Source organism: Rhinoraja longicauda, chromosome 20 (assembly GCF_053455715.1).
Source record: "Rhinoraja longicauda isolate Sanriku21f chromosome 20, sRhiLon1.1, whole genome shotgun sequence".
NCBI classification, from domain to species: domain Eukaryota; kingdom Metazoa; phylum Chordata; class Chondrichthyes; order Rajiformes; family Arhynchobatidae; genus Rhinoraja; species Rhinoraja longicauda.
In genome coordinates this window covers 11,742,093-11,764,729 of record NC_135972.1, presented here as the reverse complement: position 1 = coordinate 11,764,729, position 22,637 = coordinate 11,742,093, and the positions used below count along the sequence as shown (strand labels likewise).

Genomic DNA, 22,637 nt, shown 5'->3' with positions numbered 1-22,637 from the left:
AAAAAAGTGTATATTGCCATGTAGCCTATATTTTTTTTAAGTGAAATAAAGCACGTATTTGGATATTTATAGAAGTCACATCCAATAATGTAAAGATTTGGCTCGACCAGCACTAATAAAGTCTCCAGGGTGCTGAGTTATACAATACAATACAATACAATACAATACAATATATCTTTATTGTCATTGTACAGGGGTGCAACGAGATTGGGAATGCGCCTCCCATACGATGCAATTAATTAATTAGCTAGTCAGTATTAATTTAAACAACAACAATCCAACGAAACAAATTGTAACAGTTTTAAGACAGAATAAAGTGTAAGTAGATCTGTGCCGGATCACTGTGCGTTGTGACCATCCGGCTCAGCAGGACCGGTTCATAGCAGCTATGGCCCTTGGGATGAAGCTGTTCCTGAGTCTGGAGGTGCGGGCGTAGAAGGCCTTGTATCGTCTGCCCGATGGAAGGAGTTCGAACAGACTGTTGCAGGGGTGTGAAGAGTCTTTGTGGATGCTGGTGGCTTTTCTGAGGCATCGTGCATTGTAGATGCCCTCCAAGGCTGGTAGCTGTGTTCCGATGGTCCTCTGAGCTCGATGGACTACCCGCTGAAGAGCTTTCCTTTCTGCCTCCGTGCAGCTGAGGTACCACACAGGGATGCCATGTGTTAGGATGCTCTCTATGGTGCAGCGGTAGAATGTCGTCAGCAGCTGTTGGGGTAGACCAGACTTCTTCAGTGTTCTTAGGTAGAACAGTCGTTGCTGCGCCTTCTTGACCAGCGCAGCACTTTGTGTCTTGTTTTGTAAACCAGCATCTGCAGTTCCTTCTATCTACTCCCTAGCACCATGATGGACAAAGCTAGACATAAACTGCTGGAGTAACTGCATCAGGCAGCATCTCTGGACAACATGGATAACCGATCTTTCTTCAGGTCCCGACCCTAAATGTCACCTGCCCATTTTCTCCAGAGTTGTTGCCTGACCCGCTGAGTTACTCCAGCATTTTGTGTCCAACTTTGGTATAAACCAGCGTCTGCAGTTCCATTTTATTACCATGTTGGACGAATTAGTTAACAGGGATGAGCAATCGCAAACGCACTTGAGAAATTAACGAAGATATGAAGTGTACTTTAACACATCAGAATCCATCAAATTAACACGGCTTCTCTTTCTTGGGTTTGGTAAAGGGACGGACTGACCTACTTCTTTGTTGGGCTTCAGTTGGACCTGTGGGAAATGGGCCCCAGTGGTGGAGGGGACAAGTGATTGGAGGTTGGTAGCACAGAGGGAAAGGAGGAGAAGTTACAAAGCAGCAGTTCGGAGAATCCTGCACCAATCTTTGAAGCTGTTACTGCTGTAATGTAGCTTCCACCTTTACATTAAAAGTGAACAGCAACAGCGGCAGCAGAGAAATAAGATGCAACTTCATTTTCCACCTGCCAGATCATCTCTCGTAGCTGGCAGTTTGAAAAGTGGGAGAGGAATTATCTAGTGCCAAAGATGATAGATTTCAGTTAGTTACTGGTAAGTCCCTTCTGGAATTGGGAAATGGAAGCTGAATTGTGTTCTGATTGAGTTTATTCTTGCTGAAGAATGGGTTCAGTAACCATCTCCCACAGGGTTATTCACACTTGCTCCAAGAAAATCCAGGTGGCGCCGGTACATTCTGAGACAGAGCGAGAAAGGCTTGCTAATCACAGCTGATGTGTCTGGAGGAGATGTAAATAAGAGAAGAATGAGGGTGGAGAATGCTGCTGGATCGGTGAGGTGCTGAACAAAGCAGTCCCTGGAAATCTAAACTAAAAGATACTGCTGGAGATGAGCTGTGGGTTACAAGCTGTTAACCCTCTCGTTCTCACACAGAACCACCACCATCCAGCACACTGTGTCCTTTTCTTTGTCAACCAGCATCTGCAGTTCCTTGTTTCTAGAGTCATGCAGCGTGGTAACAGGCTCTTCAGGCCAAATTGCCCACGCCGACCAACATGTCCCTCTTGCACTAGTCCCACCTGCTTGCATTTAGCCCACGTCCTTCTAAACCTATCCGATCCATGTACCTGTCCAAATGTCTTTTAAACTTTGTGATAGCACCTGCCTCAACTATCTACTCCGGCAGCTTGTTCCATACACCCACCACACTTAATGTTTGAACCCACCACACTTTATGTTTTTAAAAAAAGTTTCCCCTCAGGTTCCTATTAAACCTTTCCCCTCTCACGTAAACCTATGTCCTCTGGTTCATGATTCCTTGTTTCTACCATCTATGTCATCTGGATTTGCCTGGTAACCCCCCCCCCCCCCCCCACCACTACAGCAGATGTTCCTGGTGTTCTCTCCACCCCTCCCACTTCTCTGCATCTGAACCCACACTTATCTTCTCACTTTTCCCCATTTTGTAATGAAAGGTCATTAAACGTCGACCCTTGCTTCTCCCTCAATAGAAGCTGCCCGGCCTGCTGAGTGTACCCAGCAATTTCTTCTCTTATTTCAGAATTCCAGGCCGGTAAGTCAGCAAACTCTACCGCTCTGAGCTGACCCACATCATTGTCACATGTGCTGAGGTACAGTGAAAAGCTTTGTTTTGCATGCTATCCAATCAATCAGATAATACTATACATAACTACAATCAAGCTAAACTCAAGTACAATAGGTTGAGCTAAGGTGAAAATACAGATTGCAGAACATAGTTTTCAGTATTCTAGTGCACCAGCTCCATAAACAGTCCAATGAGCAAGAGGAGAATTGGATAGCATCCTAGCTTTTGGAAGGGCCGCTCAGAAGCCTGGTAACAGAGGGGAAGAAGCTGTTCCTGAACTTGCTGGTGCACGCTTTCAGGCTGCTGTATCTGACTGTACTCACCCCTGGACCTCATCCCAGCAGATCTCAGGACCACCCTCGAAATGGCCTTGACGGCAAACCTCCTGAAAATCCAAGTTAAGGTGACAACTCATCGCTGAGAGATTTACCCATCCACCCGTGACATCCTTTGGTGTTGTTCTCCGGGAAAATGGTGTTGGGTCCAGCATCACACCTGCACCTCAGTTGCGGACATCGAAGGAGAAAAAGCCGGACGAGGTTGGGCTAAGAAGTTCCTTAGACATCGGATGGCGTACAACCCAGGCGACTCTTTGTGTGCTGGTCACAGAGTTGGATCGGCAATCACGCATCACCATCGCTCCACTCTTTTAAATCTCTACTCCTGCAGCAACATGTCTTACCTTATCATGTATCTGTACACAGTGGACGGCTCGATTGCAATCGTGTATTGTTTTTTCGCTGGCCGGTTAGCACGCAACAAAAGCTTTTCACTGTACCTCAGTCCACGTGACAATAAACTGAGCTGAACTGAACTGGATTAGTGGCTGAGGCTCAAGATATTAAGGGAGAGTCTATGAGACAATGCTAGAGGAAGTTTAGTTGCATTTTGCCTTTTATATAAAGCGTGTGCCTTTGAAGGCAGTGCAGGAAACTAACTCGAGCTCACAAAGGTGTTCGTATCCTGTACTTTATAACGCCGTGGCAGACTTTGAACTTATAAATTTTTTAATGGCAATTACCGTTCTCTTGATTGCTGCCTTGAGGGCCTACTTGTTCACATTACCAGGTAATTTACTGTGAAAGAAATGAGAAGTGCGTTGGGCAAATTATAAAGGTTATTAACCAAGATACAGCAAAACCGGAAGTGCTAATTAGTGAGAGAGCAGCGGTGATGGACTAGCAAGAGGCTGGATGTAGAAATCGGAAACGTTAAATTATGCTTTAAAGATCATTTGTCTAAGCTCTCTCCAGTCTGGAACCAGAAGGGTACACTTTTTCCTCTGATATTAATACTCTGGCCTTTGAATTAGTTAAATGACATACCTAAACACAGAAGTTGGCGTCTCGTAGAAACATAGAAAATAGGTGCATTCGGCACATCGAGCCAGCACCTCCATTCAATATGATCATGGCTGATCATCCAAAATCAGTTCCCCATTCCTGCTTTCTCCCCATATCCCTTGATTCCATCAGCCCTAAGAGCTATATCTAACTCCCTCTTGAATACATCCAGTGAATTGGCCTCCACTGCCTTCTGTGGCAGAGAATTCCACAGATTCACAACTCTCTGGGTAAAAAACAGTATTTTGGTGTGTAGGAGGGAGCTACAGATGCTGGTTTACACCAAAGATAGACACAAAATGTCAAGTCAAGTCAAGTCTACTTTATTTGTCACATACACATACAAGATGTGCAGTGAAATGAAAGTGGCAATGCCTGCGGATTGTGCTAAACTACAAAACAGAATAGATTTTTTTTTTTAAAAGACACAACACAAAAAATAAATTAATACAGTAAATTAGTCCCTGGTGATATAAGAGTTAACAGTCCTGATGGCCTGTGGGAAGAAACTCCATCTCATCCTCTCTGACAGCGGAGGCGTTTGCCTGACCGTAGCAGCAGGAACAGTCCGTTGCTGGGGTGGTAGGGGTCCCCCATAATGTTGCTGGCTCTGGATCTGCACATCCTGATGTATAGGTCCTGCAGGGGGGCGAGTGTAGTTCCCATGGTGCGTTCAGCCAAACGCACAACTCTCCGCAGAGCCTTCCTGTCCTGGGTAGAGCTGTTCCCAAACCAGATTGTGATGTTCCCGGACAAGATGCTTTCTACAGCCCCAGAGTAGAAGCACTGAAGGATCCTCAGAGAGACTCTGAATTTCCTCAGCTGTCTGAGGTGGTAAAGGCGCTGTCTTGCCTTACTCACCAGTGCGGCAATGTGTGTTGTCCATGCCAGATCCTCTGTGATGTGGACTCCCAGGTATTTAAAGCTGCTCACCCTATCCACAGTAATCCCATTTATCTCCAGTGGCGTGTACGTCCTAGGATGTTGAGCCCTTCTAAAGTCTACAATCAGCTCCTTAGTTTTTGTGACATTCAAGAGGAGGCTGCTGTCCTGACACCAGAGTGCCAGATCAGCCACCTCCTCCCGGTAGGCCTTCTCATCGTTGTCGGAGATCCGGCCCACCACCACAGTGTCATCAGCAAACTTGATGATGGAGTTTGAGCTGAACCTGGCCACACAGTCATGTGTGTACAGGGAGTACAGTAGGGGGCTAAGGACGCAACCCTGGGGGGATCCTATGTTCAGGGTGAGGGAGCTAGATGTGTGTTCCCCCATCCTGACCACTTGGGGCCTGGCGGTGAGAAAGTCCAGGACCCAGGCACACAGGGGAGTGTTAAGCCCCAGTTTCAGCAGCTTCTCAGCGAGTCTGGTGGGGACTATTGTATTGAAAGCTGAACTAAAATCAATGAACAGCATCCTCACATTGCCCCCCTTCTGGCTGTCAAGATGCGAGAGAGTGATGTGCAGAACCTGGGAGACCGCATCATCTGTGGATCTGTTCGGACGGTATGTGAACTGCAGCGGGTCCATATTGCGAGGGAGGAAGGCACAGATGTGGTTCATGATCAGCCTCTCGAAGCATTTCATGACCACCGAGGTGAGGGCCACCGGTCGGTAGTTATTCAAACAAGCTGGAGAGGCATTCTTTGGCACTGGTACGATGATGGATCTTTTGAAGCATGCAGAGACCACGGACTTGGCCAAGGAGAGGTTGAATATTGTGTTGAGCACTGGAGCAAGCTGAGTAGCACAAGACTTTAGTACTAGCCCATGTATACCATCTGGGCCTACAGCTTTCCTCGTGTTCGCACGCGTCAGAGCCCTCCTCACGTCGTGCTCGGACACTGAGAATGTGTGCACATCCCCAGCGGTGGATCCCCCTCCAGCCTCACTAGCCAGTGCGCTGGCGGTGTTGTTTATAGACGGCGAGCTAGAGGTAATGTTGCCCATCTACGGCACCGCGAATAGACCTGTCCACCCAGGGTTTTTGATTAGGAAAGATGCTAACCCTTACCGTGGGGACGATGTTATCGGCTATTGTTGCAATGAAGTCCGTAACCGCTTCCGCGAACTCACTGACGTCTCTGGAACTTTCTTGGAACATATTCCAGTCCCACCATGTTTGATGTGCGTACCTGCTCACGTTGACACAAGGAACAGGATATGTTGGCAGATTTTGGTGGCACGGTGGCGCAGCGGGTGCTTGTCTGTACGGAGTTTGTACCTTCTCCCTGTAACCATTTGGGTTTTCTCCAGGTGCTCTGGTTTCCTCCCACACTCCAAAGACGTGCATATTTGTAGATTAATTGGCTTCTGTAAATTTAGCGTTTAGGACAGAACTTGTGTACGGGTGAAGATTGTTGGTCGACATGGTCTCGGTGGGTCGTAGGGACTGTTTTGACACTGTATCTCTAAATTAAACTCATCCAAAGTCCTTGATACCCTCAATATCTAAATGTCCTTCGATTTATTTAGACTTCAGAAATACAGCGCAAAAAAAGGCCCTTTGGCCCACCGAGTCCACTCCGACCACCGATCCCCGTACACTAGTGCTATCATACACACTATGGACAATTTACAATTTTACTGAAGCAAATTAACCTACAAACCTGTATGTCTTTAGAGTGTAGGAAGAAACCAGAGCACAGGGAGAACGTACAAACTCCTTTTAGACAGCCCCCGCAGTCAGGATCAAACCCAGGTGTCTGGCGCTGTAAAGCAGTAACTCTACCGCTGTGCCCCTTTCCAAGTGTCTCTTAAATGTTGTCTTTTAAATGTTGTCTTTTAAATGTTGTTATAACATCTACCTCAACTGCCTGCTCTGGCAGCTTGTTCTAAATACCCATCACTCGCGGAGTGAAAAGGTTGCCCCTCAGGTTCCTATTAAACCTTGCCCCTCTAACCTTAAAAACGTATGTCTTCTGGCTCCTGATTCCCCTACTCTTGGTTAAAGGTGCTCTCTGACCTGTTGCAGCTCCAATTCATTGCTTGGCAGAACGATGCCTTTCCACCAGGTGACAAAGACAGCTGAATAATGTAATCAGTTTTTTTCCATCATCTCATCTGGATTCATAATTTATAATCATCAGACCTTCTAATTAAAAGAATCACGACCCTCTATTTCACAGTTTCATTGTTGAAGCTTTTAGGCGACACGGTGGCACAGCGGTAGAGTTACAGCGCCAGGAAAATGTGGATTCGATCCTGACAGAGGGTGCTGCCTGTATAGCGTTTGTACGTTCCCCCGTGACCTACGTGGGCTTTTGTCCGAGAGGTCTGGATTCCCCCCCACACTCCGAAGACGTACAGGTCTGTAGGCTGATTGGCTTGGCAAAAATTGTAAATTGTCCCTAGTGTGCGTAAGATACCGTTAGTGTGCAGGGATCACTGGTCGGCGTGGATTTGATGGGCCGAATTGCCTGTTTCCATGCTGTGTCTCTAAACTAAATTAAACTAAACTAAATAACCTAAACGAAGATACAGCAGCATGATCCCTACTATAATAATAATAATAATAATAATAATAAGCATTCATTTTATATAGCGCCTTACCAGAAGCTCAAAGCGCTTTACAAAAACAATCATAACATAAAAACAAACAGACAAACTATCCTAACGGAGAAGCGGCGAATAAACAGCGCCAGCGTCCTCTCACGTCAGGGTCCGGCAGTAGACAACTAAAAGCACAGGACACACATATACAATTTTTACACAAACAGCCATCACAGTGATTGCTCTAGGCACACCCTCACTGTGATGGAAGGCAAAGAAAAGTCTTATCTCCTCCTCATTCTTCTCCCGTGGTGCCACGAGGTGATCGAGGCTCCCAACTTTTTGAAGCCCCCACCGGGCGATGGAAAGTCCCAGGGCCAAGCCGAGCAGGCCGATGAAGGTCCTGAGCCCCCACCGGGCGATGGAAAGTCCCAGGGCCGAGCCGAGCCGAGCAGGCCGATGAAGGTCCTGGGCCCCCACCGGGCGATGGAAAGTGCTGCGGCCGAGCCACGCAGGGCGATGAAGGGCCTGCGAGCGGGTCGATCATACCTCGCGCTTCGGGGCGGTCGAAGTTGCTACGGCTGGAGCTCCCAAAAACCGGTCGCCAGCCAGGGACCTGCGAGCTCCCGATGTTGCGGTCTGCAGGGCCCACGGCCGAAGCCCACGAGATGGTAAGTCCAGGCCCTACGACCGGAGTCTTCAAGGTCGATCCCAGCTGGAAGCCGCCGACTCCACGATGTTAGGCCGTAGCGCGAACGGAGATACGACACGGTAAAGGTCGCATCTCCGTTGAGGAGGAGATTAGAAAAAAGGTTTCCCCCACCACCCCCACCACCCCCCCCCCCCCCCCCCCCCCACATACACAGAGTTAAAAATAGAACAAAACGTACATTAAACGATGACAATAGACAAAAAAACAAAAAAAAGACAGAGAGACTGCCGGTGTGCCGCAGCTGCAGAACACAGCCACGCCCTATCTACTATGACACTCTTACCTGTCCTAGCAACCTACGTCAAACTCTGGACTTTAAATCTAATTATATTCTTCATTGAAATCACTTTCTGTGCACGTCAAGCTTACAGATATAAATGAACACCCATCGTTACAAGATCAAGGGCCAGGCATCTAGTTGGGTAGGAGCTTCTCACAGAGGGTGGTGAATCCCTGGCATTCTCAACGCTGGAATGCTGTGGCTAGATTTACTGAGGTAGATAGGTGTGTGTAGGTGTGTCAGGGTACAGTGTGTGTAGGTGTGTTGGGATACAGTGTGAGGAAGTGTGCCGGGCTACATTGTGTGTCGGGCTACATTGTGTGTTGGGGTACAGTGTGTATCGGGGTACAGTGTGTATCGGGGTACAGTGTGTGTCGGGGTATAGTGTGTGTCGGGGTATAGTGTGTACAGTTTGTGTGGGCGTGTTGGGGTGCGGATCTCGATTATATTTTCTGTAACTTTGATATTTTCACGTTATCTGTCAAATTGTGAAAATCCCATATTTCCATTGTCACAATCTGAACATAATTCATCACAATTTCTACAGAAAAATCCAGTCCTTTCTTCGTTTGCAAAAAAATCTGAATGGTGCAAAATATTTGCAAATGGTCTCACTGATTTTACCTACTTCCACCATCTAAGTCGCACCAGCTTCAAAGTCGTCTTGTTGAGTCGCATTATCTGTAGCTAACAAATAGCTCACAATGACCTGTTTCCTTTATCATGGTTACTTGTTGGCGTATCTTTCATTCATTTGTTCTATATCTCTCTACATCAACATCTATATCTGCCCCTGACTCTCCAGTCTGAAAAAGGGTCTCGGCACGAAATATCAACTATTCCTTTTCTCCAGAGATGCTGCCTGACCCGCTGAGATACTCCAGCTTTACAGTATGTGTCTAACTTCTGAAAATTTGGCTGGTGTTCTGCAGGTACACGCACTCCTCTGTTTCGGTCCAGGAAATATAACCATGAGCCAGGGCAAATCTCAGAGGCTGCTTGTTTTCTATTAAGTGATAAATTCGATGGAGTTACACCAAGTTAATATAATTAATGTATTAATCAATGTCTAAGAGCCTTTGCATGAATCCATCTAATCTGACATTCACCCTGCTGCTCCCAAAGGGGGAGATTCAGGTCTTGGTTGAGTGGTCTGATTGGGAGCAGGATTAGGGAGGTAGCTAGAAGCTGGGGAAATTCTCTCTTAACCTGCAGCCCCCGTCACGCTGAGGGAATCTTGAGGGGCTCGTGTCCGGGCTTATCTCCCCCTGACAGTTGAGAGACAGACTTGGCTGGTGAAATGCGAGCCCTGTTTTTTAATTGAAAGTAATGAAGTGTTGGAGCAGAGAGAACCATTTGGAGCATCTAAATGAGCTTTGTGCTGAGCAGGCTCGGAATGCTACACGGTGCTTAGTTAGCACAGAAGAAAGACCAGAGGACATGTTTTATGCACTGTGGGCACATTGGTAAGTCTATTTGTGCAATAGTCAGGCATAAAATCAAGCAAAAGTAAAACCCCAGGGGAAAATAATCAGTTTTGCAGTCACATAATCTGCGCTTTGTGCAGCAACTCTGTGCGGGTACAATGTGCTTTTGTGCTGCTTCTGTCTAACTGTTGCGGCTTTGTTCTATGCATGCATAATAAAACTGTTTGGCCAGGCAGCGCTACAGAGTCGGTAATGCTGTTGGAGGTGGGGTGGGCTAGCTTGCTGGTGCTTCTCATTCCAAATGCAACTTGTCCACATCATCATCTGGTCCCTCTATCTGCCTCTACTCCGACTGCCCAAAGAAGAGACAGTGCCAGTGAGTTTAGCCTGACCACGCACGTTTCAGCTCGAAACTCACTTCCTTACATCTGGCACAGATTTACCAAGATATTAAAGAGGGTGTTTTTCATGAGGGGGTGGGGGTGGAATCAAAAGCCATCACATAGAACATTCATCGAGGCGAGAAATAATACCGACTACGTGAGCAAAAATCCATGCTTTACTATTCATTGGGTATGCATGGTTTAATTAGCCCATCTGGCACAGTACAATTACACTAATGCCCCTCTCTCCGTCGAACAGTGTGGCTATGCTTTCATGGGAGAACCTTCTTGTCGATCAGACTTAAGACCGTTCAGTGCGATGGAAGAATAACAAGGTTGGCAGCAGTCATGTGTTAGGGCTTAACGGCTTCACTTTGGCCCAGGTCTGATTGTACGCTCAAGCTACCCTCCGGGGACATGGGCACATACTCCAAGTAACGCCAGTGCTGTAATGAGAGAGCGCTGCAGATCCGAGGTGCTGCCTTTCAGATGAGACTTTGGAGTGAAGCCATGTCTGCCCACTCTTTAAGATTGCAAATTATTCTCTGTCTTTACAGGACTTTCAGGGGATTCCAACTGGCTTTCTAACGGATATTTAAACTTTAAACCAACATTTAGGAAAATTGTCAATCAGGCTATTTTTTCTGTGCTGAAGATAGACAAAAAAAGCGCCGGAGTAACTGAGCAGGTCCGGAGAAAAAGGATGGGTGACATTTAAGATCGGGGTCCTTCTTCACTCTGAAGACCTGAAACGACACCATCATTTTTCTCCCGTGATGCTGTCTGACCTGCAGAATTACTCCAGCCCTTTGTGTCCATCTTTGGTGTAAACCCGAATCTGCCGTTCTTTGTTTCTACATTATTTCTTTGCTGTTTTGTGGGAGCTTCTTGTGCCATTTGACCCATGTATCCTGCCTTTCAGTGACGACTCCATTGACAGTGGTTCTCTACCTATGATCGTGGGGGAGTGAAAGTTGCTGAAATAATGCGGATTTATTATTTTGCTGTCTGCCGTGCTTCAAACTGTATGTCAATAGCATGAACCAGTCCATGGAATACATGTCAATAGCATTAGCCAGTGCATGGAATACATGTCAAACATTGCATTGGTGCACATTGCATTTAAATGGACTGTAATGTTCTTCATGTGCAATGCATGGTCATCTGCCAGATCGGGTACATCTGCAAGTAGCAGACACGATTCCTTGCCGATCATGGGGCACAATCAAGGCCTCGCTCGAGTCCCTGTGGGGCCATTCTGAAGAAGGGTCCTGCCCCGAAACATCACCTGTCCTTGTTCTCCGCGGATGCCGTCTGACCCGCTGAGTTGCTCCGGCACTTTGTGTCCTTCTTTTTAAACCAGCATCTGCAGTTCCTTGTTTCTACATTTTCCATGAGAGATTCCTCATTAGACCCGACAAAGAGGGAAGCAAATCGAGGTAGCAGGGAAGGTTGGGTGGAACAAATAGAGTTTCTCTAACAGGATGAAGGCGTGCAGCAGGAGGGATCAGATTAAGCAGATGATGGCTGTGTAATGTGCTGCTTGGGTAGTTCTGGTCCACAGGGACTTGCCTAGCCAGCTGGACCACACACAGAAAGAGGAAGAGATGCCAGGCAAATATGGTGTAAGAAAATAACTGCAGATGCTGGTACAAATCGAAGGTATTTATTTCACAAAATGCTGGAGTAACTCAGCAGGTCAGGCAGCATCTCAGGAGAGAAGGAATGGGTGACGTTTTGGGTCGAGACCCTTCTTCAGACAAATATGATTCTCCTTTAGACATGAAGAAAGCAACAACAAGACTTTACATCTTGTTCCAGCCTAGGTTTTACCCAAGTGACAACTGTTGGACTCAGTCAAACTCGCAGCTGAACAAGAAGAGCCCTATTTAAATATTAAGAGATGTGCTGTGCTTTGAGAGATGGGCTTTTATTCAATCTGTTGAATAACGTAATAACAATGGCAGATGACCCCAGTGGGATTGAGCACAGTTACCTGACTTAATATTTTTCCTTTCCCTTCTCCTGTGGACGGCTTGATTGTGAACATATCTACAGGTCCACCACCAGTTTTCCGGCACCCTTGGTTCTAGAGCCTGGCCGGATTATCCATTTTGCCGGAACAACAGAGGTCACGTGGGAATAATTGAATTACACACCTCTGACCCACTAATTATACCCCTGGCGTGTCTCGAAAGCACCGTGCGCTGCCAGAAACTTAAAGAATGAACAATTAACCTGTTCACTGCCAAGGTTTTGTTTTTACACTATTGGCCTTGACCGGAGTATATTTGGGGGTGGCACTGAACAGGTTAACAAAGGAGTGAACAATTAACTCTTTCAGGATGGAGGCGACATCCCGAATGTTCGTGCTCCACAGGCAATGCTCTCGTAATTTTGTCTGGATTAAAGGACATCAGTTGCCGGTGGTGTGCCTGTAGGCTTTTTATTGACAGGATGGCACGCAACAAAAAAAGTTTCACTGTACGTGTGACATTAATGCGTTCATAAATTCACAATGAACTTATGAATTTATCTCTCTTTATTTTTTCCCATATATTTATTTATTTATTTATCAGGTCAACACAATACAACAGATTGACCATGCTGTTGTGAAAGTTAAATAGTACGAAATCATTATATCAAAAATAAGACAATATAATCACACATGATGTTCTCTGACAAAAAAAAAGGTGGAGGCAGAAGCCAAAGCTTTTTGTGCCTACTCTTAATACTTAACAAAGCATTACCCTAACTAGCCAAAATAGCAGTGAAAATTCACAATGAACTTATGAATTTATGTGACAATAATAAACTAAACTGGGCGCAAGGTTCTCCCCATGTTCCCCAGGGACTAGTTTGGTTTGCACTGTTCCCATGGCGAGCCGTGCCCTCTGCTTCTGTTCCTCAGGTCCATGTAAATGCACCCACTCTGGGAAAGAGAAGTGTATGCTGCCGGAGAGGTTGAATAGTGAATCGATGCTCTGTTTCCCTCAGGTCAACGGGAAGGATCTGTCGAAAGCCACACACGAAGAGGCAGTGGAGGCGTTCCGCAACGCCAAGGACCCGATTGTCGTGCAAGTTCTGCGGAGAACCCCCGTCACAAAGGCCCATGGCAGCTCCCAGGAGGTGCCGCTGGTGGACGCTGGCACACAGACAGAAATCACTTTCGAACACATCATGGCTCTTTCCAAGCTCAGATCATCTTCCCCTCCGGCTCCCGACATCTGCCCCTATCTGCTGTCAGACAGGTACCAGTGCCTCTCATTCAACCTACCTGCTGTACTTGGATAACTTAAACTAACCTTGCAGGCTGAAATTACGTTTGCTGTCTTGTTGCCCACAGGCATTTACTGTGAAAAGGCCACGTTAATGAAGCTATTCAGCTGATGCTGTTTACTCTAATTCCATTCGCTTCCCCTTGCCCATAGTTTTTTTTGTTAAATACTTTTATAATGTGTATACAAAATGGCTTTCAAATTGTTAATCCCCACCTCAATAAGCACTTGTGGTAAAGCATTCATTAATTCTGTGTGAAGAAACCTCACCACCTAATCTCTTCTATGGCTTTAGACTTTAGGTTTTAAAGATACCGCTCGGAAACAGGCCCTTCAGCCCACCGAGTCTGTGCCGCTCAGCGATCCCCGTACACCAGAACTATCCTACACACTGGGAACTATTTACAATTTTACCAAAGCCAATTAACCTACAGACCTGCATGTCTTTGGAGTGTGGGAGGAAACCGGGAGCACCTGGAGAAAACCCACGTGGTCATAGGGAGAATGTACAAGCTCCATACAGACAGCACATAGTCAGGATCGAACCCGGGCCTCTGGCGCTGTAAGGCAGCAACTCTACCACTGCGCCACCATGGTGATATTCACTCCCTCCCTCCCTCTTCATTGCTGAGTTGACACGAGCAATAATTGTTTAATTATTTACCCTCCGAGGATCCCCACACTTATGAAAGCGCCTTCACCTTCTCCTTAACTTTATTCCAATAAAAATAGCCTTAAATTGTCATATATTTCTTCATGGTTTGACCCCTCATAGATACTTGCCCTTGCGGGACAATACTCCTTCAATGACTCTCGTTCAACCCTGCCCAGAGACATACATAAAACTGCACCTGAACCTCATTAACATCCCATTTCAATTCAACACAGAGATTTTAATCTCCATGGCCCAAGGTCTAAAACCAGTTGATTTTCTTATGGCTAGTCCTGGTCACGTTTTAACAGGTTTTCTCTGCACCATGAACTCTCTCTCTTAACTCGGTCGGCCTCTGTAATTTTGGGGTTATTTTCTTTCATAGGGGTTTTCCTCCAAATGTCGACTAGTGTACCACTGTCCAACCTGTTCAATCGTCAGCCTTGCCTCCTCCTCCCCTGACTCGCCACTCCTCCTCCCCCACCCCAACACCTCCACCTGACAGCCCCTCAAACCCACGTAGACCCTGGTGACATTGTGCTTGCCCTGCACTCTTTTTTGCCGAGGCATCCTATTCATTCTTCAAGGCCTCTTCCAAGTACAAAGATGCTTGACTCCAACTCTCTAGGGATGTGGGTTTCAAAGGTCTTACCATGGTACATCAGAGGCATCACATTGAACTACTCTAGAGGCTATCTGAACTACTCCATCCCAAGTCCACAACACTTGCCTTTTCTGGCACAGCTTCCTTGTGGAGCAAATGATTTATTTTATTTCCCTCTGCTTATTCTCCATGGTCTAGCACTCTCCAGACACCACCCTTTACCTTTGCACGCCCATAACTGCTGGTTCATTGTTTTTTTTTTAAAGAGACATTGTGGAAACAGGCCCATCGGCCCACCAAGTCCAAGCCCATCGTCAATCGCCCAGTCACACTAGTTCTGTTATCTCACTTTTCCATCCACTCTCTACACACTAGGGGCTGTTTTACAGGGGGGCAATCAACCTGCAAAGCTGCCCACCAAGTCTGCACAGTGCATTAGTTCTGTCTCACACACTTGGGACAATTTTTACAGAAGCTGATTAGCCCACAAACCTGCATGTCTTTAGAATGTGGGAGGAAAACAGAGCACCCAGAGGAAGCCCACGCAGTCACAGGGAGAATGTACAAACTCCACACAGACAGCGCCTGAGGTCAGGATCAAACCCGGGTCTCTGGCACCGTGAGGCAGCAACTCTACCGCTGTGCTACTGTGCCAACCTACTGAATATTTCCAGCATTTTGTAATTTCATTCACCCAGCACCTGCAGTTGTCTAATATTCAATCATATTGTCCCGCAGGTCTTATGGGTCGTGTGAGAAGGCTAATGGCAAGATTGCACCTTTAACTTAGGGGAGAAATTCCTTCAAATGAGGACAGGAAACTTTCTCGATAAACTAGAGATTCTGGGACTGTTCTGTATATAAGAGCACCAGTTTTGACTTGCTTTTTTCCCCCTTTTTTCCATCCACTCTATTTTCAAAAGGAGATGTTTGTTGAGGCCCTGTTAAATATCTAGCTGTACATCTATTTATTGACAAAATGCTGGAGTAACTCAGCAGGTCAGGCAGCATCTCAGGAGAGAAGGAATGGGTGACGTTTCGGGTCAAGACTCTTCTTCAGACTGATCAGTCTGAAGAAGGGTCTTGACCCGAAACGTCACCCATTCTTTCTCTCCTGAGATGCTGCCTGACCTGCTGAGTTGCTCCAGCATTTTGTCAATAAATACCTTCGATTTGTACCAGCATCTGCAGATATTTTCTTACACTAGCTGTACATCTAGGTGACTGAACCATCCATGCACTTAAAGCGGCAATGGATGTCACTTGTAAATTAATTTTTTTAAAGTCAGAATATGTGAATGTAAAAACGATTTTTAAACCCAGCAAAAAGAATAATGTGTTAATTTAAATGCAATCCTATTTTTGAAAGATTCTGTCTTACTTGAGTGAATTTTGTGTACAAATCCAAATTCTAAACACTGACACTGACAGATGACTATATAAAGAAAAATGTGCTTGCACTTTCTGTATCGGATTGATCAGAAGCCTGGTTGATTTCATCAGCTTCTTCACCAGCTGCTTTCCAAAAGAGTTTATTGTGAAAGGTTTTGTCCACATACAAGTGCTGTCAGAATCACTACATCTTGGGATTCTTCGAGAGGGTATTCTCTCCATTCGTGCCGTTGTGAGAAGCTGGTGGCTTCATCAGCAATTTTCTTCCATCTTGAGTCAGATGTTAAAGATTAGGCAGAACGCTTGAAGGTGCCATCTTTGGGAGATGCAATGGAAGGCACAGTGGCATAGATGGTAGATCTGCTGCCTCACAGCACCAGAGTCTCGGGTTCCTTTACTTTAAACTTTTAAGAGGTACAGCATGGAACCAGGCCCTTCAGTCTACTGAGTCTGTTCCGACCAGGCGATCACCCCGTACGCCAGCATCATCCTACACAATGGAGACAATTTACAATGTACCAAAGCCAAATAACCTACAAACTTGTACGTCTTTGGCGTTTAGGGTTGCCAACTGTCCCGTATTAGCCGGGACATCCCGTACTTTGGGCTAAATTGGTTTGTCCCGTACGGTACCGTCCTTGTCCCGTATTAGGCCCGGGGGGAGCGCTGTAGGTCTGAATGCTGTAGGTCCCGACGCTGTAGGTCCCGACACTGTGGTTTCTGACATTTTAGCTCCGGACAGTCTAGGTCCGGCGGCCCGGGCGCCGCCTAACGGAGGTTGCGTAGCAACCCGCCTCCCGGCCCGGGCGGCCACCATTGGTGGGGCGGGAGCACATGGCTGCTTGCTGGGTGAGGTCACATGGGGTGCGGGGCGGTGACGTCACCTTGTCCCGTATTTGGAAGTGAGATAATTGGCACCCGTATTGGAGTGTGGGAGGAAACTGGAGCACTCAGAGAAATCCCACACAGGTCACAGGGGGAACATACAAACTCCGTACAGGCAGCACCCGTAGTCAGAATCAAACCCGGGTCTCTGGTGCTATAAGGCAGCAGCTCTACCTCGGCTCTACCTCAGCTTGTACTGGAGCCTACCAGGGAGAAGGCAATTCTGGATTTAGTGTTGTGTAATGATCCTGATCTGATAAGGGGACTAGAGGTAAAAGAGCCATTAGGAGGCAGTGATCACAACATGATAAGTTTTACTCTGCAAATGGAAAGGCAGAAGGGAAAATTGGAAGTGTCAGTATTACAGTATAGCAAAGGGGATTACAGAGGCATGAGGCAGGAGCTGGCCAAAATTGACTGGAAGGAGGCCCTAGCAGGGAAGACGGTAGAACAGCAATGGCAGGTATTCCTGGGAATAATGCAGAGGTTGCAGGATCAATTTATTCCAAAGAGGTGGAAAGACTCTAAGGGGAGTAAGAGACACCTGTGGCTGACAAGGGAAGTCAGGGACAGCATAAAAATTAAGGAGAGGAAGTATAACATAGCAAAGAAGAGTGGGAAGACAGAGGATTGGGACTCTTTTAAAGAGCAACAAAAGTTAACTAAAAAGGCAATACGGGGAGAAAAGATGAGGTACGAGGGTAAACTAGCCAATAATATAAAGGAGGATAGCAAAAGTTTTTTTAGGTACGTGAAGAGGAAAAAAATAGTCAAGGCAAATGTGGGTCCCTTGAAGACAGAAGCAGGGGAATTTATTATGGGGAACAAAGAAATGGCAGACGAGTTAAACCGTTACTTTGGATCTGTCTTCACTGAGGAAGATACACACAATCTCCCAAATGTTCTCGGGGCCGGAGAACCTAGGGTGATGGAGGAACTGAAGGAAATCCACATTAGGCAGGAAATGGTTTTGGGTAGACTGATGGGACTGAAGGCTGATAAATCCCCAGGGCCTGATGGTCTGCATCCCAGAGTACTTAAGGAGGTGGCTCTAGAAATAGTGGAAGCATTGGAGATCATTTTTCAATGTTCTATAGATTCAGGATCAGTTCCTGTGGATTGGAGGATAGCAAATGTTATCCCACTTTTTAAGAAAGGAGGGAGAGAGAAAACGGGTAATTATAGACCAGTTAGTCTGACATCAGTGGTGGGGAAGGTGCTGGAGTCAATTATAAAAGACGAAATTGCTGAGCATTTGGATAGCAGTAACGGGATCATTCCGAGTCAGCATGGATTTACGAAGAGGAAATCATCCTTTACAAATCTACTGGAATTTTTTGAGGATGTAACTAGGAAAATTGACAAGGGAGAGTCAGTGGATGTGGTGTACCTCGACTTTCAGAAAGCCTTCGACAAGGTCCCACATAGGAGATTAGTGGGCAAAATTAGGGCACATGGTATTGGGGGTAGGGTACTGACATGGATAGAAAATTGGTTGACAGACAGAAAGCAAAGAGTGGGGATAAATGGGTCCCTTTCGGAATGGCAGGCAGTGACCAGTGGGGTACCGCAAGGTTCGGTGCTGGGACCCCAGCTATTTACGATATACATTAATGACTTAGACGAAGGGATTAAAAGTACCATTAGCAAATTTGCAGATGATACTAAGGGGGGTAGTGTGAATTGTGAGGAAGATGCAATAAGGCTGCAGGGTGACTTGGACAGGTTGTGTGAGTGGGCGGATACATGGCAGATGCAGTTTAATGTAGATAAGTGTGAGGTTATTCACATTGGAAGTAAGAATAGAAAGGCAGATTATTATCTGAATGGTGTCAAGTTAGGAGGAGGGGAAGTTCAACGAGATCTGGGTGTCCTAGTGCATCAGTCAATGAAAGGAAGCATGCAGGTACAGCAGGCAGTGAAGAAAGCCAATGGAATGTTGGCCTTCGTAACAAGAGGAGTTGAGTATAGGAGCAAAGAGGTCCTTCTACAGTTGTACCGGGCCCTGGTGAGACTGCACCTGGAGTATTGTGTGCAGTTTTGGTCTCCAAATTTGAGGAAGGATATTCTTGCTATGGAGGGCGTGCAGCGTAGGTTCACTAGGTTAATTCCCGGAATGGCGGGACTGTCGTATGTTGAAAGGCTGGAGCGATTGGGCTTGTATACACTGGAATTTAGAAGGGTGAGGGGGGATCTTATTGAAACATATAAGATAATTAGGGGATTGGACACATTAGAGGCAGATAACATGTTCCCAATGTTGGGGGAGTCCAGAACAAGGGGCCACAGTTTAAGAATAAGGGGTAGGCCATTTAGAACGGAGATGAGGAAGAACTTTTTCAGTCAGAGGGTGGTGAAGGTGTGGAATTCTCTGCCTCAGAAGGCAGTGGAGGCCAGTTCGTTGGATGCTTTCAAGAGAGAGCTGGATAGAGCTCTTAAGGATAGCGGAGTGAGGGGGTATGGGGAGAAGGCAGGAACGGGGTACTGATTGAGAGTGATCAGCCATGATCGCATTGAATGGCAGTGCTGGCTCGAAGGGCTGAATGGCCTACTCCTGCACCTATTGTCTATTGTCTATTGTCTATTGTCTATTGACTGTCTGTGTGAAGTTGCAAGTTCTCCTGTGGCCACCTGCGTTCCCTCTGGATGATCCAGTTTCTTCCCACATCGCAAAGATGAGTGGATTTGTAGTTTAACTGACCTCTGTAGATTGGGGCTAGTGTGTAGGGGATAAGTGTGCAAAAGTGGGATAACATAATTTAGTGCGAATGTTTGACCGATGGATGGTCAATGTGGACTTGGTTGCTGAAGGGCCTGTCTCCATGCTGTGTCTTTACAATCAATCAAAAACATGAAGACTCTGGTGGTTCCATTGATAGAAGAACAAGAATGTTTTCTCACTTTCCTGCCAAATTTTAGTCCTCAACAAATCTAAATAACCCATCTGGTCTCCTGTCTGAAGGGTGTTGCCAGAGACAAATTGCCACCCATTGTGTTAAAACAGGTACACTACTGCAGGTACAGCAGATACACCATTTCACAAGTACAGGCTCTGAAGCACTTGCAGATATTTAGTGAATGTAAAAGACACCCGATAAAGGAAACATCTTCCTTTCTCTTGAAAGGAGAACTGCAGGTTATTTATTTTCAAGCATTGTGGGTCGATGTCACCATTATACAGATTTGATGTGAGTCACCCTTTCTTTTGTTGGTGACTCCTTGTCTATTTTCAATAGAATACGTAATCGAGTGGCTTTTAAACAACAAGTGCAAGTACTATCCTGAATGGTCTCTTTTTTTCCATTAACCGTACAATTCTGTGTTTCTTCTTAAAAATTACATTTATTTGGGAAGAGGAAAATTGTCAGAACCTGACAATTGTCAGAAGATTGTCAGGGCAGCACAGTGATGCAGCGGTAGAGTTGCAGTGGTAGAGACCCGGGTTCGATCCTGGCCAGGGGTGATGTCTGTGGACTTTGTATGTTCTCCCTGTGGCCATTGGGGATTTCACCTGCTTCTCCAGTTTCCTCCCACACTCCAAAGACATGCAGCTTTGTCGGGGTTATCATATCATATCATATATATACAGCCGGAAACAGGCCTTTTCGGCCCTCCAAGTCCGTGCCGCCCAGTGATCCCCGTACATTAACACTATCCTACACCCACTAGGGACAATTTTTACATTTACCCAGCCAATTAACCTACATACCCGTACGTCTTTGGAGTGTGGGAGGAAACCGAAGATCTCGGAGAAAACCCACGCAGGTCACGGGGAGAACGTACAAACTCCTTACAGTGCAGCACCCGTAGTCAGGATCGAACCTGAGTCTCCGGCGCTGCATTCGCTGTAAAGCAGCAACTCTACCGCTGCGCTACGGTAAACTGGCTTCTGTAAACTGTCCCTAGCCTGTAAGATTGACCAAGTGGTACGGGTAATCGTTGGTCAGTTCGGACTCGGGTGGGCCAACGGGCCTGTTTCAAAGCTGCATCTCAAACCTAAACTAAACCACTGTGAATGGAGGAAGGTGGATTCAAACCTGGTTCTGTCGCATGTTCTCATTCCAGTTCTTGTCGTATCTTCCCTCATGCAGCTGTCATTCCTTGCACCCTATGGGTCACGACTATTATGAAGCTGGTGATTACCTTCCCAACTTGGCGCAAGATGGAGACAGAGTTGATGAAATGGAATATGAGGTAACGCAGTAATTAATTTGCAGGGGTTTGAAAAATAAAGCTGACAATGCTTTAACATTATGAGTGAGACTCATAGAACTGTACAACAGAGGAACAGGCCCTTCGGCCCACAATGTTTATGCCGAACATGATGCCAAGACCAACTCTGCACATAATCCATATCCTTCCATTCCCTGCATACCCTTCTGCCTACCCAAAGTTATTTCAAAGGACACTATCGTATCTGCCTCAGCTACCACCCCTGGCAGCATGTTCCAGGCACTCACCACCCTCTGTGTAAATTAAAATATGCCTTGCGCATCTCCTTTAAGCCTTTCCCGTCTCACCTTCAAGCTATGCTGTCTGGTATTTGAATTTATTATTGACTCCTTATTCACTAAACCAAATCGATTGTACTTTAGAAATGATCAATTGTTATCAGGTTCTGTGTCTTGTCTTGGTTTAGTTGGACTATCTTATAAACAAAATCCACCAGATTTAAAAGAAAAAGAACAAGCAATGAACGTGCAGGCATGTTTTCACATTTTCCAAAATTCACCACTTTTAATGCGGAGATAATTCCAATGACGGTGTTGCTCTGCCAGAGCCTCTCTTGGCAAAGGTGGCTGGAGTCGGTGTTTGCCAGGTAACATGTTCGTGCTCCTTTCGCAAGATCCTGCAATCTGAAGCAATTTATCAGATTGTAAAGTAGATGTTAACATGACAAGGCAGTGTGGTGCTAGTTTTCATATTAGTTGCTAATAATGGCATGGCTGTGTATTGTAGGAGGTCTGAATAGCAGTTGAGCTCCTGTTCAATAGCCTGTAATCTCCACTAATCGCACCATCACAGTCATTAATTTAACATCAGCTGTGGTTTTACTGCCTGAGGCTAAACCTCCTGACTGGAATAAAGAGTGTTTGGCATAAAATTTAAATAGAAAAGTGCCCTTTTTCAGGCAGAAACCTCTTCATATAACAGGGTGAATAAAACATTACACAGTAGTTCATTTCAGAACAGAAAGAACTAAAGCTGACAAAAAAAAAAGGGAAATGATTGTATTCTTGTGAGTGATGGCAAGAGGTAAGATTCTTTTTATCATTTTGCATTGTGACAACTTTGAAATTGTACTTCTTTTAATAATGGAAGACATTTGTCAGAACAGGCTGTGAATATCTCCAGTCACTTGACAGTGTGCCTAATGCTGGCAATTTTACACTGAGAAACACAAAGGGAAGGGGATTTTAAAAAAAATGCATTGGCATTGTACGAGTGTTACAAAAATAATGGATGGTTGTCAACAAGCGAGTTAGTTTGCCAAAATTCTTCGCTGCAGAGGCTGCGCTATTTGCCAATTGTTAATTCGTCTGCCTCTAACCTCAAAAAGATGTAGAGTGTGCAAAGGCAAACAATATTCCCCACGGGCAGAAAGGTGAGCAAGATGGATGGTGATGGAGGCTTGGAAAATGGAAAGCCCCACCATGGC

The 22,637-nt window shown here is 46.0% G+C and overlaps 1 protein-coding gene across 5 annotated transcripts in view; it reads left to right on the top strand.

Moving 5' to 3' along the window:
* Nucleotides 1–22,637, top strand: part of LOC144603562 (PDZ domain-containing RING finger protein 4-like) — a 357,547-nt gene that overhangs the window by 307,512 nt on the left and 27,398 nt on the right. For all 5 annotated transcript variants that reach the window (XM_078416944.1, XM_078416940.1, XM_078416939.1 and 2 more), the window contains 2 exons: nucleotides 13,165–13,418; nucleotides 21,070–21,172. In XM_078416944.1, the coding sequence (XP_078273070.1) occupies nucleotides 13,165–13,418; nucleotides 21,070–21,172 (357 nt within the window). The remainder of the gene's footprint in view (nucleotides 1–13,164; nucleotides 13,419–21,069; nucleotides 21,173–22,637) is intronic.